Source organism: Camelus ferus, chromosome 10, assembly GCF_009834535.1.
Source record: "Camelus ferus isolate YT-003-E chromosome 10, BCGSAC_Cfer_1.0, whole genome shotgun sequence".
NCBI lineage: Eukaryota > Metazoa > Chordata > Mammalia > Artiodactyla > Camelidae > Camelus > Camelus ferus.
In genome coordinates this window covers 63178441-63196413 of record NC_045705.1, presented here as the reverse complement: position 1 = coordinate 63196413, position 17973 = coordinate 63178441, and the positions used below count along the sequence as shown (strand labels likewise).

Sequence of the window (17973 nt, the reverse complement as noted above, 5' to 3'; positions counted from 1 at the left end):
ACACGGTCATCAAACTGCCAACAATTAAGGATAAGGAGAAAATATTAAAATTAGCAAGAGAAAAGCAACAAAGAACATACAAGGGACTCCTATAAGGTTATCAGCTGATTTTTCAGCAGAAACTCTACAGGCCAGAAGGGAGTGGCAAGATATATTAAAGTGATGAAAGGGGAAATTTTACAACCAAGAATACTCTATCCAGCAAGGCTCTCATTCAGACTTGGAGAAATCAAAAGCTTCACAGGTAAACAAAAGCTAAAAGATTTCAGCACCACCAAACCGTCTTTACAACAAATGTTAAAGGAACTTCTCTAGTCATCAAACCATAAAAAAAGAGAACAAAAAGAAGAAAGAGAGAAAAAAGGACCTACAAAAGATTGCTTTGGCTGTTCGGAGTCTTTTGTGGTTCCTTATAAATTTTGGAATTGTTTTTTCTAGCTCTGTGAGGAATGCATTGTTGCATTGGATCTGTGGATTGCTTTGGGTAGTGTGGCCATTTTGACAGTGTTGATTCTTCCAATCCAAGAGCACAAGAAATCTTTCCATTTCTTTGTGTCATTTCAGCTTTTGGAGTATAGGTAACCTCCTTGGTTAAGTTTATTTCTAGGTATTTTGATGTTTTTGATGTAGTGGAAAAGTTTATACCAGTTATAAAAATTCTGGTTTTTGAAGTGAAAAAAAAAAAAAAGTGAATGAAGGGCTGCAAATGGCAAAGTATGGCAAAGTATCCTTCTTTCTTATGGGTGAGTTGTACTCCATTACATATATGTGTGCTGCATCTTCATTATCTATTCAACTATTGATGTGCACTTAGGATGCTTCCATATCTTGGCAATTATAAATAATGGTCATTCCAAACTACTTTAAACAAGCACACTAGGCTAACTATTAATTAATAATGAAACTCATAACTATTCTTTAAAAATATTCAATAATTTTCAACAATAAAAATGGCATAAACTTAACAAGGGTGTCGAATTTAGTTGCCTAAAATGACAGGAAGGGTAATCTAAGAAACAGATCTGTTATCAAAAACATTATCTCTAAGTGAACACCGACCAGAGATATGGTATCTGGAGTAAAACTTTCATCAAAAAGGCATAGACAGCAACTGCTGGAAGGAATCTGACCTCTTTACCTTAGATATGGAATCTGAGATCAGAGAGGTTGACATGATGCCCAACATTACACAGCAGCACGTGGATAGCAGGACTAGGTCCCAGGTCCCTCAAATACCTATCCTCATTCTTTCTATCACATTGCCTCCCTTCCTTGCTTCATCTTGTTGGAACTTGCATTTAGAAATGCATTTAGAATAGAATTTACTTGTAGGCTGATATTATAATTATTTGGATAGAAAGTGGGGAGATTGGGAGACTCCCAGAAGAGACCTCAAGTGGTTGTGCTTCATTCCTGTATGTTTAGAACTCATAGTATTGGTGGGGAGGCAGTTTGTCAGGGGAGGCAGATCAGCATACTTTCTTGTTCCGGTGACAGCAGCTGCCACGAAACTAAACAACGTATAGTAAGTGCTCAATAAATAAACTTTGCTGAGAAGCAACTGACAGCACAGGAGCCTAAAAATATCTCTATCATTTAATGCATTAATTACATATGTAGAACTTATCCTAAGAAAATGCTCAAATATAAACAATACGGTTTAAAATTTCTCATCACTGCGATATTTATACAAGCAAAAACCTCTAAACAAACATCCAATAGTAGGGAAAAGGTTAAATATATTAGTATATATATATGTGTGTGTGTATATATATATATGTCTACTTGCTATAGTGAAGTACACAATCTTCTCATTATAAGTGTTCTAAGATTAACCTTTTTGCTTTACATAGAGATCCTTTGTACTGTGAAGTTGCATTAAAAGATCAGAAAAAAGGCTGACAATCAATGCCTGGGGCACTGCAGAACTATTTTCTGGGGAAATCTGAAGGTCTGGGACCTATCTGTTCAGGCCTGCCTTCTCCCACTTTACAGAGGCAGGTCTAAGGGCCTGGGAGGAAGAAGGTGCCGCAGAGAAGCAAGGACAGCAACACTGACCCTGACACCTTTTTTGAACCAGGGTGTCTTTATATCAAACACGCTGATTGAACCCGCTGTTTAGGAACTCCTGCAGAGAGGAACTAAAAGGTATACATGAGTCCTAGGGTAAATTCCAGCCCCAGATATCCAATTTTTTTTAATAGACTTTATTTTTTTAGAGCAATTTCAGGTTCACAGCAGAACTGATCAGAAAATAGAGTTTGCACATAGCCCTCCCCACCCACACATATATACTCCCCTACCCTCAACATCCCTCATCAGTGCGGCATATTTGGTACAATGAACCAACATGGACACATTATTATCAGCCGAAGTCCATAGTTTAATTTAGGGTTCACTCTTGATGTTGTACATTCTGTGGGCTTTGACAAATGCATAATGACATGTAGCCACCACTATAGTATCACACAGAATAATTTCATCACCCTAAAAATCCCTTGTGTTCCATCTATTCATTCTTCCTCCCTCCCTTTCCCCAAAACCCTGGAAACCACGATCTTTTTATTATTTCTGTAGCTGTGCCTTTTCCAGAATGTCATTTGGTTGGAATCATACAGTTTGTAACCTTTTCAGACTGGCTTCTTTCATTTAGTAATATGTATTTTAAGTTTCTTCCATAGCTTTCATGGCTTTTATTGGTGGAGCGGCGGGGAGGAGGCTGGAGTTCAACCGGCGGATATCTGAGGTTTCGGGGTCTGAAGACTGAGGAGGACGCCTCTAGGCCAAAGACGAGGCCCCTGGGACTGCCTCTCTTCCATACCCTCACCGAGCACCCGCCCTGCCCCAACTCCGCAGGCCCGGCCGACCTCCCTAGCCCCGAGGCCGGCCCTCCTCCATCCACCCATTCAAGGCTCGGCCACTGCCCACAGCCCCCAGCCCGGCCGACGTAGAAGCACAGGGCGCCCGCGCATTCGGTGCTGCTGCTCCAGCAACCACCCCACCCCGAGCCCGGCCCCGCACTCAGGAGCCTCTTCCGTTATCCGGTCTGCGGAGCCCCCTGGGAGCGAAAGCCAACAGTCGGGAAGTGGGATCCCTCAGCGATCCCGCGAGGGGGCGCGCGTCCGTGCCAGACGCCGGCCTGCCACGACCCTCTCGCAGCTCCTGTCCTCCCCCGGCCGGCGGGAAGGCGGGGACTTTCTCCCCGCGCCACGCGGCTCGACCAATAGGAGCGCGCGCAGCAGGGCTCAGCGCTCAGCGCCCACCGCCTTGGTTACTGGAAACACGGCGCGCGGGTGGCGGGGTCTGGCCGCTCGCCAGCGGACCCACTCCTTAAGAACTCCAGGTCGGCGCGTGCTATCCCGCGTGTCCCGTGCGCACGTCTGACCACCCCAGTCCCGCTGGCTCACGGCACAGTCCGGCCCCGATGGCTCCCGAGACCCAGGCCCATGGGCCGAACCCCGCGCTACTTCACCTGGGAGGAGGTGGCGCAGCGCTCGGGACGCGACAAAGAGCGATGGCTTGTGATTGACCGGAAGGTATACAACATCAGCGAGTTCACCAGACGGCACCCGGGAGGTTCCCGGGTCCTCAGCCACTACGCGGGGCAGGATGCCACGGTGAGCGCTGCCAGATAGGGACACAGGGTGAGGCCGGGCCGGGCGGCCAGGGCCGGAGCTCAGTGCGCGAGACAGGAAGTTTGGCATCCACGGCCGAACACTCACTTATTTGGGGAAAAGCCGGGAGGCGTCGGAGCATACCTGTTGCCGGGTGACTGAATGTGCTGCGTAGGCGGGATGCAAGGGCAGGAGAGAGGCTGTGAAAAGTGCAGTCTGGGGAGTAGGGATGGAGGCTGGCAACGTGCACACACAAAGGGCCGCGCCGTCCGTCCCTGCGCTCCGTCTGCGACCCCAAGTCTGAGGTCTCCTGGCGTCGGCAGGCCCTAGAGCAAGGCTGAGGGAGGAGAGGAAGGAGATCGGGGATACTGGGTCCAGGGGACAACCGTACTGACGAGACCTCGAGAGGAGGGGTCAGTGACAGGGAGAGGGATTCTTGACCTGTCTTGGTGGCCAGGAGGGGAGCGCTGTCACTTCTGGACCGAGCGTGCTGAGCTATACTGGCTAGCGCGGGCAGGACAGAGAACGAGGGAACTCGGGGGGGTATATCTGAGGCGTACCCGCTGTACCAGGTGAAGACGGGAGGGCGGGGAAGGGGCTGCACCGGCTGGAGAGGGCTAGCTCCTGCTCGTGCACGGCAGGGAACTGGTGCTGAAGTTTGGGGACTGCATAAGCATGCGCTTAGAGAGGACCCCCTGAGCGAGCCTGGAATTCTGTGGGGAGGTTACTCAGCCTCAGGCCAGTGGAGTCTCCAGCTATTAACCTCGCAAACAGCTGTTTGCACTCCAGGGCTGTAGGCTGGGTGCGGGGTCACATCTCTCCTCCCTCGGGCAGCACTGCCGAGACAGCGCGCGCCCCAGCCGCGATCCTGCTGCTTGCCTCTTTAGGTAACCAGCTCTCGGAATTAAGGCACTTGGCACCTCCTTTCTGGGTTCGAGAGCTGAGGGTCTTTCCTTGGGACCGATAGGTTGGAGCGTTCGCTCCGCAGCGTCCCCTCCGCCTGTAGCCTAATCCCATTCTTCGGGTTAGCGACGTGACCTCTTCCGTTGTCCCTACCCTTCGCCCTGCCATCCCAGAGCGTACCTTGGGTTCCCATTATGTCACGGAGGAACCTAACAGGGTGGGGACCCACCCTTCCCTCCCAGGCCCTTCCACTCATCAGGCATGGGAGTCGATGCCGGAGCCTACACTCGTCTCCGGAGTGACCACTGGGGAGCTCAGGCGGTGGCTGAAGGCGAAGGTGTGGATTGGCTCATGCGTAGACGGAGCACCAACCCCAGGTCTTCCTGCAGTGTGACTTGGGGCCGGGTCGGCCGCGGCGCCGACCACGATTGGTCCGGGTGTGTGGTGCCACCGGCTGGGAGCTCCGCCCCGGATCCCTCCTTGCTGCTTCTCCTTAGGGCCTGGGACTGTTTGACCTCCCGGGTTAATTTTGTTCATCTCCTCACTGAGGACCTTACCTTGCATAACCCAAATTAGTGCCCTAGAGCAGGAGATGTTCAGAGTGGGAGGGGAAATATGGAACCTCACCCAAAATAGCAGCAAGAGGGAAGGAAGGGGGAGAAATGCAAAAGTTCCCTGGTTCCGACACATGGAGTCTCCCTCATCACATTTTATGAGACACCCAGAGGAAAGGTCCTTCTGTGGTCCCTCTACCTGTGTTTCCTATTCCTTGGTGTGGTGCCCCTCTTACTAGAACACTGATGATGAGTGATCCTAAGCTGTGGACACCAGGGACAGGTCTGAGCATCCTCAAAGGGCAGCCGGCTGGAGGGAGGTGGTATCTGAACTTGACTACAGCCTCCTTGCTGAATCAGGAGGATGGCCTTTGGTGTGAACTTGCCTTCCACAAGTTCACAGGGGCAGGGCTGGCTTCCTCACTGTTCTACCTTCTCCTCATCCTTGCAGGATCCCTTTGTGGCATTCCACATCAACAAGGGCCTCGTGAAGAAGTATATGAACTCTCTCCTGATTGGAGAACTGTCTCCAGAGCAGCCCAGCTTTGAGCCCACTAAGAATGTGAGAGTCTGTTTGCTGTTTGGAGACCCTGTGGTTTTTGAGGGACAGAGGGTAGAAGGAAGGCATAGGTATGATCACAGGTAACCACAATCAGTAGTTTTGGGGTATCTCAAGATCCCTGCTTCTGGCTTTGGAACCTGTGGTTTTTACAAGGCCACCACCACTACCATCACCATCCTCAACATGAGACCTATCTACCGAACACACATTATGTGCAAAGCGTAACACTATACAATCCTCACACATTTACAGATGAGAAAACTAAGGCTCAGAGAGCTTAAGCAACATTGTCAAGGATGACACCATTAGTAAATGGCAGAGCAGGAGCTTGAATTAATTCTGCTTAACTCCAAAGACCACATGCTCTTAGACATGATCCCATAGCACTGCCTCCTGTCATCCTTCCTCAGTGCTGTGGTATCTTTACCTAGGACTGTGGGCTCCCCACAGCTACCTTGGTGGGAGGTCTTTGAGCTTAAAAGAGTCCTTGTCTCCAGCAGGGTTGGGTTGCATCAGGGAAGAATAACACCCCCTCCCTCTCCACTCTTCTACAGAAAGAGCTGACTGATGAGTTCCGGGAGCTGCGGGCCACAGTGGAGCAAATGGGGCTCATGAAGGCCAACCATGTCTTCTTCCTGCTACACCTGCTACACATCCTGCTACTGGATGTCGTTGCCTGGCTCACTCTTTGGATCTTTGGGACATCCTTCATGCCCCTCCTCCTCTGTACAGTGCTGCTCACCACAGTTCAAGTGAGAGCCCTGGGCTTTTCAAGAGCACAGCTATGCTCAGCATCTGTGGGGAAAGTTCTTTGTACCTTTCAGGAGGCCAAGGAACCCTCTGACCAGGGCAGAGCTGAGGGCATGTGGGAGAGTTGGTGCAGAAAGAGAACACATTCCTTTGTCTGTGGCTTTTACCTGCTCATCATCACTACATGTGATTCATTTCTCTCACTGCCTCTCTAGCTGCTCCTCCAGGGTCCCCTTCTTCCTGTGGAATTTCTCTTGTGAAACTTCATGTTCAGATTCTGCCACAGTCCAGGTGTGCCAAGAACCAAGATTCTGGTTTCTCAGCAAAGCCTGGCTTCCTCCCCACCACAACACAGCCCAACATGCCAATAATGCGTGGGTCCTAATACCTGGCTGTCAAAATCCATTCGCTAAGCTTTCTACTTGCTTGAGTTTGTCCCTGTTTTCTGTAGTCTGGATGTTCAGTCCATCGTAAGTTGCAGAACTCCAGGGCTGGGGACACTGAAGAAAAGGGAAGGGATAGATTTGCCCTGGTTCTCATGTGAGTTAGTTAGACCCAGGCTTCCTGAATCCTTTCCTGATGTGCTCAGTTAGGGTACTGCAGCTAGCACAGGCCTAGGTAGATGAAAGAAGAGGGAGAGGCTGAGCAGCTGAGGTCAGTAAGAGGGATGCTGGACTGGTGGGCCGCTCTCAGCACTAACCTTTCTCGCCCAGGTCCAGGCTGGCTGGCTGCAGCATGACTTCGGACACCTATCCGTCTTCAGCAGCTCTATGTGGAACCACCTGCTACATCATTTCGTGATTGGCCACCTGAAGGTCAATGGGACGGGGAGGGGCTCTCTGAAACTCCAGTCAATGAGGGGCTGCGCCGAGGAAGAGGGACACCAGGCTTTCATACTCAAGTCCCTGCTTTTCCATAGGGGGTCCCTGCCAGTTGGTGGAACCACCTACACTTCCAGCACCATGCCAAGCCCAACTGCTTCCGCAAAGACCCAGACATCAACATGCACCCCATCTTCTTTTCCTTGGGGAAGATCCTCTCTGTAGAGGTGAGCAGAGGTATCATCGAAGGTCTTGGAGAATAGGGACCAGCTGGCACAGAGGGCTTGGGGGGAAGTGTTCACAATGCTGTCAGTGTGGATAAGACACTGTGGGCTGGGCTGGCTGGCTATTTGGAAGTTATGGGAGGCAACAGGCAGTCAACGGGCTGCCCAGAACAGTGTTACTTGCCATCCCTAGTGAGTTCAAGCCAGCAGACAGTTATTGCAGAAGGGTACCGCATGCTGCTAAGGATCCAAAGGTTGACAAGATTGTTGGGCAAACCCTGCTCAGGCTTGAAGGTGATGGGTGGCCCTCCTTGCAGATACTTTTTTTAGACATTCCTACCCCAAGCAGTCAACCCCCCGCTCTTTGTATTCCTCTGTCTTACACTGACATCCGACCATGTCTTCCCCACAAATAGCTACACTGTCTTACTCTTCTCTGACATCCATTACCTAGGATGTTCATTCACTGAGTAATTCTTCCCACCTGCCTAATCCTAGTCTGACTTCCTGGGTGGTCAGCACTGAATTTGAGTTGTCATCTAAGGTTGTGAACAAAAATCATAATGCAGCTGCTAAAGGATGAATGCCTGGGGGTGGATGGAGATCTGGTGAACCCTGAGTGAGCATAAGGCAATGGAAGGCTGTGGATGACCAGTGGAGTTCTTTGAAAAGTTAATTTAAAAGCTCGTCCCAAGGCTCTAGGCTGTAGTCAGAGTTCTGCCAGGCCCTCCTCCCCAACTTTATGACATTTCAGCATGCCAAGAGTTAAACTGTCATCAACTACATTTCAGTTCTAGGCATGAGTTCAAGATAGCCTGGCTCTCTTCTCCTCTCTAGCCATAAGAAGAACTCTGTGGAAAGGCTTTGGCAGCTCTGGCTGTCCCAGCATCAGCAGCCCTTAACTTGAGGCTTGTGCCTCCTCACCTGGCCACAAGGTCTTAATTTTCCCACTTCCTAAAAAGGGATTTAGTTGGTTTGCTGTATGTCCAACACTGCAGATGATGAACCGGCCCTTTGGTGGCTCCTTGGAGGGTAGTGTGGGTTATTTATTGGGCAGAGCACGGGGCTCTTTTCTGTTGTCACACTATAGAGGATTAAAGAAAAAGATGGGAGTCTTAAGTGGAAGACAACCTTCTCACACCACTGCCTCTGTTGCTTTTTGGTACTGGGGTTTTCAGGAAACTCCCATCTGTGGACACTAAAAATAGAGAATGATCTGGGACCAAAATAACTTTAGGGGGGTGGGCATCTAGTTATGAGACTGAGGATAGGCTAGTCTGTTAGTAAATAGGGCTACAGGCTGCTTGGTGCTTGGTTCCGCCTTGCTGGGTCCGGTCTGAGTGTTGATCCCTGGGCTGACCGACCCAGTAGCATCCACCTCAGTGTTTCCCAACTCTCCTGGAGAACAAGTGTAGGGGACACTTCACCCTAAATACAACCTTCCTGGCCTCTGAGAGTTGAAACAGTGGGGCAGTTATTAGGATCATAATGGCATTTGACTGCCATTCAAGGAGGCAGCCAGTGGTCAAGGCTCCCTTCCATAACAGTCTCGAAAGGAGGCTGGAGTTCTGCTCACCTACCCACCAAATAAGACAGATGTTCTCTACTGGCCTCCTCCTCTCGGTTAATGTTGCATGGGGATGAACTTCACCCCCATCTCCAGTTCATCAGCAAGCCTTGCTGCCTCCAAAGCATATCCCAATCCATTGACTTATACATCTCCCCTGCCTCCCATCCCCAGGTCTGGTCCGTCTCAGGTCTGGATTGTTGTTCCAAACTCCTCACTGGTCTTCCTTCCACTATACCTGCCCCTCACAGTTCATTTTCCCCACCACTAGCCAGAGTGAGCCTTTAAAGCACAAAGCAGGTAATGCCACACCTGTTGAAAGGCCTCCAGGGTTTCCTATCATTGGAATAAACTCCTTACATAGCCTTACCAGGGCTTCTTAAGGCCCAACATGATTTGGCCGTCCTTAGTTTTCTGGCTGTATCAACCATTCTCCCATTGCCTATATTCCCAGCCTTACTGGTCTTTCCATTCCTTGAACATCCCAAACCTTTGTTTACCCTGCTTTAACTGCTCTTACCCCCAGTGTCTACTCTGCTGGCTTCTTTTCATCATTCAGGTCAGCTCCCATGTCAGGACCCCAGGGAAGCCATATGTGACTACCCTCCCTCACTTTCTATCATACTTTCCCGTTTTTAATCTGTAATTACTTTGAGCTCTGTTTACAAATTTATCACCAGCTTCCTCTCCTCAGATTATAAGCTCCACAAGGGTAGGAATTTTGTGTTTTTCACCTCTGTGTATCCTCATACCTAGAACAGTGCCCCACACTTAGCAGATGTTCAATAAATATTTGTGCTATGAATCAGTTAATGTAGAAAGAATGCTTCATTTAGCAGAAGTAGCTTGCACAGAATACGGGCTCAATAAATGACCTGTCAGAACAGAGAGCGGAATCTTGAAAAAAGGATGAGCCAGCATTCTACTCTGGGGTAGAGTTCCTCCTGTGCTCTGTGGTCACCTGGTCACCAGAACCAACCGGGGCATAAGGAGCAGAAGGAGCCATCAAATGAGACCACAGAGCTTTGCTGTCATGGTTCTGTGTACTCACACCAGGGGTTCCAGGCTGACTGGCTGACCTGGTGGCCCCAGCCTGCCTCTACAGCAGCTCAGCTTACAAAATCACCACCACCAAGGGAAGACCTTGCCAGAACCTTCAGATTGCCAAGTTGTTCTTTCCCCAAATATTTGCCAAACATTGATTAGCTTTCAAGGGATTTTAAAAGGTTCATGCTGACATTTGAAGAGACTAAAAGACTTTGGAGAAGATCAGGGGCTGGATGTAGAGGAATACTGGCCAGTATAGGGGTAAAAATGGTTGTAGAGACCCTGATGTCAAAAAAAGTAGCAGATGGAGAAAGGAAGGGGGAGGGGGCTGGAAACCTGATGGGTGTCTCTGGACGAGCACAAGGATTCCTGAGGACCCACAGACTGTTGTGCTCCCGCCTTGTGTGGGTGCAGGCCCCTGCCATGGTGTGGTGCATTTGGCAAATGGCAGCCCGGGCCTCATGTGCCAGGTGCTGGAGGTAAGGCTGGGCCTATTGGAGCCTTCCAATGACACCAACAAGCCAACACCTTCCAATGACACCAACACCCCTGCAGTAGGCGTCAGCACCTAAGGGGAGAAAGCCGAGGTCACAAGGGGAGAGGCATGAGTGACTGGTCTGTAAGTGCTGACTTTTGTTTGCTTTGCTTCACAGCTTGGGAAACAGAAGAAAAAGTACATGCCATACAACCACCAGCACAAATACTTTTTCCTGAGTGAGTGTCCTCATCCAACATGCCGGGCTGCCTTGGCAGGGGCTGCTGAAGGGGTGTGAGGAAGAAATGGCTCTCCAGGGATCATGGTATTTGAAGTGAAGGCCGGAGGAAGTTCTCCACCTCTAACAGGGACCCTGCAAAGGAGCAGCTACCTTCTCAAGGAGCAAAATCAAGAGTTAGGCTAATGTTTGGTCAAAGGTCACTTGTATGGGGGACAAACTAGCTTCTCCGGCCCCACCCTGGCATCTACAAGAGAACTGAGTGGTAGGAGGCCATCCCAATTAAATCTAAGACCTCACTTTAAACTTTGTTAGACAGAGACCAGGGCCAAGGTGACTCAGTGGGGCACAGTCTAACCCCCAGGGGAACAAAGGCAGGCTAGCTATGGGAGGACCCAAAGAGGGAGCTGAGGAGGAGAAAACACTTCGGTGGTTGTCTTAAGCTCTTTCTGAAGACTGCTATAAATTCCCTGCTTTAAAAGTCTGCTCTATAATGCCTCAAAATTTCTTAAGCTCCTTTAAAAATTCACATTTTGAAAAGGAAAGGAGGAATTTATCTTAACTGCCTATTACCAACCATCCCTACTGGAGAAAGTGGGATGGGATAGAAGGGTGGAACAGAAATGTTTGGACAGGGCAACTCTGGGAGTATCAGCAGTGCCTTTTTAAAGGCAGGGGAAGGGGGAGGGTATAGCTCAGTGATAGAGTGCATGCTTAGCATGCACAAGGTCCCAGGTTTGATCTCTAGCACCTCCATTAAATAAATAAACCTAATTACCACTACCTCCCCCCAAAAAATAATTTAAAAAAAAAAGTTAAAGGCATGGGAGCAGAGCACTTTCCACTGGTGGAGCTTGTTTCCCCAACTGTCCTCTTCCACTGAAAATGCCAGGCTGCCCCCCAACCCCTGGGCTGGCATCCTCTTGGGAGACTTTGCTTTCTTCAAGCTTGCCTTCATGCCCGCCTTCCGTGCTGTCAGTCCTGTTGGACTGAGGAGTGCAAGGCAGCTAGAGGGCAATAGGAGGAGATGGCAGAGGGGGCAGCCCGTGCTGGAAGCCATCTGTCCAGCACCAGCTGGCCCTTAAATGACCCTCATGCTGCTCACACCTCCTCCCTTGTCTCCATTTCATTCCTAGTTGGGCCCCCAGCCTTGGTGCCTTTCTTCTTCCAGTGGTATGTTTTCTATTTTGTTTTCAAGAGGAAGAAGTGGGTGGTAAGTATCCATGGCTCTAAAATCCCACATCCTTTGTCTCCAGTACCCTGAGGGATGGGAAAGGGGGTCCCCGGGGGAAATCCCACCGAGATTTTTCTCCAGGCTTAATTTAGAGCAAAGTAGAGCCAGGTATAGACGCTCCTTCTCTCTGGGTGAGGGATTTGGGCTCAGCAGGCAGCCTGGCTCCTAATGCCCTATTTCACTAAGTCAGTATCTCCTGAGGTTATTGTACTGGACTTAATAAAGCCAGGGGCTAGGCTGGGGAGGGGGAAGATGAATAAGAGATGGCACCTACTCTCAGGAAACTTCTGATGAAGCAGGATGTAGTTGACACCAGAGAAGAGGTACAGGCAGAATGTTCTGGGGTTCCAAAAGGGACCTGACTGCATCTGGCTGGATGGCAGGCATCAGAAAAGACTTTGTGAAGTCACTTTTCTAGCCAGACTTGGAGGACAGGCAGAGGTGGAGGAATGGGGATGGACTCTGAGCAGAGAAGCTGGGACTTAAGGGGCAAATGGCCACTAGACATGTTGTGGAGGACTTGGTTGTCAGGGGAGGAGTGTGGTGCAGAAAACTGATTGGAGATTTGACCAGGGCACTGGCACAGACTGAGCCATGGTCCTGGAAGATTCATTTGGCAGCATGATGAAGGGATGAAGGACGGAGATGGGTTGAGAGGAACTGGAGGCAGGGCGACCTGACAACTGTGAAGGAAACAGGCAAGGAGGGCTGGGGGACACCACTAGGAATAGAAGGAAGGCACAGTGGCCCCGGATGGTGCAGGACTGGGCAGCTGAGAGAGGCTGCCGTTGACTGCTCCATTCTGAGGACCTGGGAGAAGGGCTGCACCATGCGAAGAAGTAGGTGCCGTGAGAGGAGGTGCTGTGTGCCAGTCGCAGTGCTCTCTGCCTCTCACTGCAGGACCTGGCCTGGATGACCTCCTTCTACGCCCGCGTTTTCCTCACTTATGTGCCACTGCTGGGACTGAAAGGCTTCCTGGGCCTTTTCTTCATTGTCAGGTAGTGTTTGATAGGGGAGGAGGGACTGGCGCAGAGAAGCAGATGTTTGGGAGTAACCAGTCTGGTCTGGGGGCTGTGCTGGGGCTTCAGACAGCAGGAGCTGTTTCAGGTGTTGGCTCAGAAGGGTGGCCTGGCTGAGGGAGGGTAAGAATCTGAGCTCTGCTTGTAGTGGTTTCATGTGTGTGCCATATCCACCAGGCTCCTGGAAAGCAACTGGTTTGTGTGGGTGACACAGATGAACCATATCCCCATGCATATGGATCACGACCAGAATGTGGACTGGGTCTCCACTCAGGTGAGGGACAGTCACTTGGAATACCTGGGCGTAACACAACTAATTAAAAGGGTGGGTGTGCACAGATGCAGGGTAGAGAGTAGGGGGCAGTAACAACAGAAGTTCCCAAACCCTGCCTCATTGGCTTGAAACTTCTCTCCTGCCACCATGTGGAGAAGAGGACCAAGGACAGTCCAGCTTTGCCTGGAGAAGGCTGGGCTTGGGCTGGCCCTTCCATCCGGTCCCAGAGCCCTGCTCCCACTAACCTTTTGCTCCAGATCCAGGCAACATGCAATGTCCACAAGTCAGCCTTCAATGACTGGTTCACTGGCCACCTCAACTTCCAGATTGAGCACCAGTGAGTAAGGAGGCCTGGGAGGCAGGGACCTGGGGAGGGTCCATGTAGGAGGGGAACAGGGGGAGCAGGGGAGTCGGAGACACTTGACTGTTCCTTGTTCTCCCTGAAGTCTTTTTCCCATGATGCCTCGACACAATTACCACAAAGTGGCTCCCCTGGTGAAGTCTCTGTGTGCCAAGCATGGCATAGAGTACCAGTCCAAGCCCCTGCTCTCAGCCTTCGCTGACATTATCCAGTGAGTATCTGAACCTGGGAAGAGGGCTGGGAGGGCAGGGAGAGGGCAGGGCAGTGGGAGCAGTGGTGAAGTGCGGGGTGGGAGCAACAAGCAGGTTTCCTTGGTTGTTGGGAATGGAGGGCACCAAGGTAAGGGCAGGGCGCTCTACTGGCCTTGTGGCCAGTTCAGGCCTTTGCTCTCAGTGCCATGGCCCAAGGTCTTTCTCAGAAGTGAAGGGGGCCTTACACCAGGGAGAGCAGCCTCCATACCTCTCTAAGAACCACACTGCTACCTTTCTGGTGGGTAGCTTGGTTTGTAGGCTTCGCCCTGTCTCCCTCACTGCTTGCTCCCATCTTGCCCCCACAGCTCACTGAAGGACTATGGGCAGATCTGGCTAGATGCCTATCTTCACCAATAAAAACAGCCTCCCATCTGGAAGAAGAGCCTCTGGAGCCAAAGCAGAGGGGAGCTTGGAGACAATGCCACTACAATCCTAACATTCAGGGTGTGGGTGGGTGGGTGGGTGGGGTGGGTTTGAGGAGATAAAGACTCTGGCTCAAACCCTTCCCCTTTATCTTCTAGGCACAGATCTGAGACCCAAAGAGGGGTAGAGGGAACATGCAAGCGCCCTCGAAGGAGGGATGTGGCTGTTGGCACAGGGATGTGAGAGTTTTGTTTCCTTTTTCAGTTGGCAGATGCAGGTGGTTGTTGTGCAAGAGGGAGTCCAGAGGGTGTTAAAATGGTGGTAGGGGAGGGGAGCAGTCTACTGAGCCCAGGAATCAGGAAGAGATTTAACACTAAAATCCCACCCAGGAAAGGGGTGTGCTCATCCCCTTGGTTGACTTCTCAGTGCCTTCTCTACCCTCACTTACAAACCTGAGGTTTGCAGGCTGGAGGAAGACAGCCGCTAAACTTTTTGAGCAAGATTTAGACAGGAAGCGTCAGTACTTAGAATTCTGAGGCCTGGCATAACACAGTGCCTGGGAGCTCAGCTCACTCCAGGACTAGGTGTGACCTATGTCTGCCTTGAGAAGCAAATCTTCCACTTTTAGAAGTGGGGAGAGCAAAGGCCAGGACTGTGGTATTGGAGGCAGCTGGCCCTGAAGGATCCTGTCACTACTGAATTTGGTCTCATGTTCCCTCCAGGGTACCAAGGGAGCATGAGGTCCCAGGTCTTGCCAAAACAGCCTGCAGAGAGAGTTGCTGACCACTAAAATCCTTTCAGTTTTTGATTCACCTCTTGTAACCACCACCCAAGGAACACTCCTAGGAAAAGGAATCTGCTTCTTGCTCCATAAGTGAGCAGACAGGGCACTTAAGTCATCACTCCCATAGAAACAAACAGAGGCTCCCCGTGGTTTCTCTTTACTCCCCTACCTGTAATTCCAAGTTTTATAAAATAGCAATCAGCACAGGTGGGCCATAGTTAATTACCAGTCATGAGGAAGACACAAGTTTCAGTCATAAGGAACATAAGGGCTAAGAAATTTTCTATAACCCAAATTACATTATAGCACTACTTGTGAGCAGGAGCAGTGTCATAGTTCTAACCAGAAATAGGAAGATAGAAACACAGAAGTTAGTGATCATCATTGCTGTCATTCAGCATGGCACAGCTCTGGCAACCCTGTTCAAGTATCTTTCTCTTCTGGAGACCAAGTAGGAACTAAGAAGAATCTCTTAAAAGTTTATCAGTTTAATACTGAAATTTCTAAATCTGGTTTTTAAAAGAAACACTTTAACTCACCTCTACAAAGTGATCATAGGAATGTGCCATGGAGGTCTTGCCTTAACTGCTAGGGCTTATCAACAGCCACATTCTCTTCCCTCCTCACACCCACTGCCTTCCAGTTCAGGAGAGGGGATTATCCACCTGTTCAACAGCATCTAGTCTAAGCATATTGAGCATTTTGGACACTGGTAAGAGAGAACGTCAAACTGGAAGGAAAAACAGCACTGGGAAAGTTCACATTTAGTTTTGGCAGAGGATGGAAATTAGGGAGATGAAGGTCCTAAGGCATGTTGGGGTGGGGGTCCCCCCTATGGAAGGGCTATTGTGATTAGAGATTGTCAAAACCAAGATTAAAACACATACACGTGGGGGAGAATGAGTTACACATTTGGGGCAGGACCTGTTTTTAAACATTCTGGGTGGAAAAATTAGAAGCAGAAACACTCCAGAAACAAGTGCTGATCCCAGCATATCCAGCCATCTTGCTTTAGGCCCAGGCTGCCCAATCTGAGCAAAGCTAGTGAGGCTTATAGAGCCAAGTCCAGGTCCTCAAAGCCCCTCAACTACTGTGGTCTTCTCTACTCAGCCCAGACCAGTGTGGTCTCACACAGCCACAAAAGGACAGACCAGTGACAAAAAGCTCAGGCTGTTACCTCAAATCCAAACTGGCATGAGAAAAAAAGATTTGAGAGATTAAGTCGCCTCAGGTAACAGACAGTGGCAGAACTAACATTTGAACTCACTTTTTTAAAAACTCCATCTTTGTTCCTTTCATGTTCCTACCACTTTGCCATAGGCATTTAAATTAGATCCACTATCAGTATCCTCTTTGTATGTGGCAACTTGATTACCACATCCCAATGAAGTAAAACTAAGAAATAAAGTTAATTTTGACCAAATGAAGGCTATTCGCTTATAATCCATAATGTTCTCCGGACCTGTTGACAGGACCCCCTGTACCTCCGCTCTAAGTTACTGTCTACCTCTATGGCTCGAACTTCTTCCCGAACGTAAGTCCTCATATAGACTCCCCTTTGTAAACCCCTTGTGCAGACAGAGGATCATCAGGACCCTCTGGAAAACATCAAGGCACAGGTGGACTATGGCAAGGAAAAGCCTAGCCCTTTCCTTGACACCCATATGTTCAAATGCTAGATTGTCTATGTACACTAGCCAGGTTTTAAGCATTGTTTCTTCCTGTCATAAAGCAATGCCCTCACCTTTTAAATTCATACCTAGTCTTAGTGCTAGTAGTCTCCATAGGTTTCCTTTTTGCCTAAATCTTTCTTTGCAGGCACAGTACCTCAGAGCCAGGCTGTCAATCAAAGCCCTTTTAACTTATACCCTACTAGAACAGCACTCTTCTTTGAGCAAGAGTATTAGAACATGATAAATAAAATCTGTAGGACTGATTTCCCTTGCAGTGTGCAGTAGTTAATAACTCCTAGAAAAGATATGGCAACTCAACTTCAAAAAACAAGGAAAACAAACCACTCTACCTGCTACCATAGGGAACAAGCCCTTAACTAGAACTACTGCACTGAGGCAGTAAGTCCTAAGAAAACTTACCTCTGGCCCCCATCACCATTACTGCAGGCTTAGAATTAAGAAAACAGAGCTCAAATTAGTTGAGTGGCTTGGCTCAATCTGGGAGAACTGGTTTCATGTTGTCAATTGTTAGATAGCAGTGAACAAATAGATCCCTGCCCTCAGGGGAGGACTTTCTGTCTACAGTGGTTTTCAGAGTCCCCTAAGTATGAGGTGTTGCTGGGGTGGAGTGGGGGACCTATATCCCATTCCTGTATCAACCAGAGGAGCTCTGATATCCTGAGATTCTATATAAGATTTCACTTGAAAGATAGGTTGCTCCATTGAAAAACTACTGGTCTTTAGTCTTCTTGCTTAATTTGTCAAAACGCTGTCAAATTTCAGACCGCTTAAGTGTCCTGGTTAACTTTAAATGGCAGTTAAGTGACAGGAATGCTAAAAAAAAATTACAAACTCAAACAGCCCCTACCAAGTTTCATCAGGATTATAAAACTTTCAATGTACCAAAAAAAAAAAAAAAACCATCTCTATGAGAAATAGCAACCTGAAGTTGATGTCACAAAAAGAACAAGAAAGTGATTTTTGAATGGCAGCTTTCATAATTTATAAACTAGATGCTATGAAGTAGTTGATCGAAGTTGTGAGGATTTCTCAAAAGAGCTCTTTATCTCATACAGTAGATGGAAAAACTAGAAAGCCATTCAATTTATCAAAACTCCTTTGCCAGCAAGATAAACTAGGAGCATCCTCTAAATGGCTGAAGTACCGCCAAAGCTGCTTTGGCCTGTCTGTTGAGCATGGCGCCATCTTGTGGCCACTCAGACCACTTGTTATTACAGTGCAATTCCAGCATGTTATCT

General features: G+C 49.2%; 1 protein-coding gene and 1 long non-coding RNA gene across 2 annotated transcripts in view; one reads left to right on the top strand and one right to left on the bottom strand.

Annotated features, from left to right (window-relative positions):
• The window catches only part of LOC106729059, a 59623-nt gene extending 54115 nt beyond the window's left edge, over positions 1-5508 (bottom strand). Inside the window, exons 1-2 of the long non-coding RNA XR_001365342.2 lie at positions 4698-5508; positions 3759-3951 (exon numbers count right to left, since the gene is read on the bottom strand). This is a non-coding gene — a long non-coding RNA (uncharacterized LOC106729059). The remainder of the gene's footprint in view (positions 1-3758; positions 3952-4697) is intronic.
• Positions 3269-16468, top strand: FADS1 (fatty acid desaturase 1). Its single transcript, XM_006173186.3, is given in 13 exon segments — positions 3269-3454; positions 3456-3617; positions 5523-5633; positions 6188-6385; positions 7097-7198; positions 7303-7431; positions 10696-10756; positions 11892-11968; positions 12890-12987; positions 13186-13282; positions 13540-13619; positions 13729-13854; positions 14200-16468. Coding segments are annotated over 13 exon segments (1323 nt in total). The 5' UTR covers positions 3269-3424; the 3' UTR covers positions 14252-16468.
• The last annotated feature ends 1505 nt before the right edge of the window (positions 16469-17973 follow it).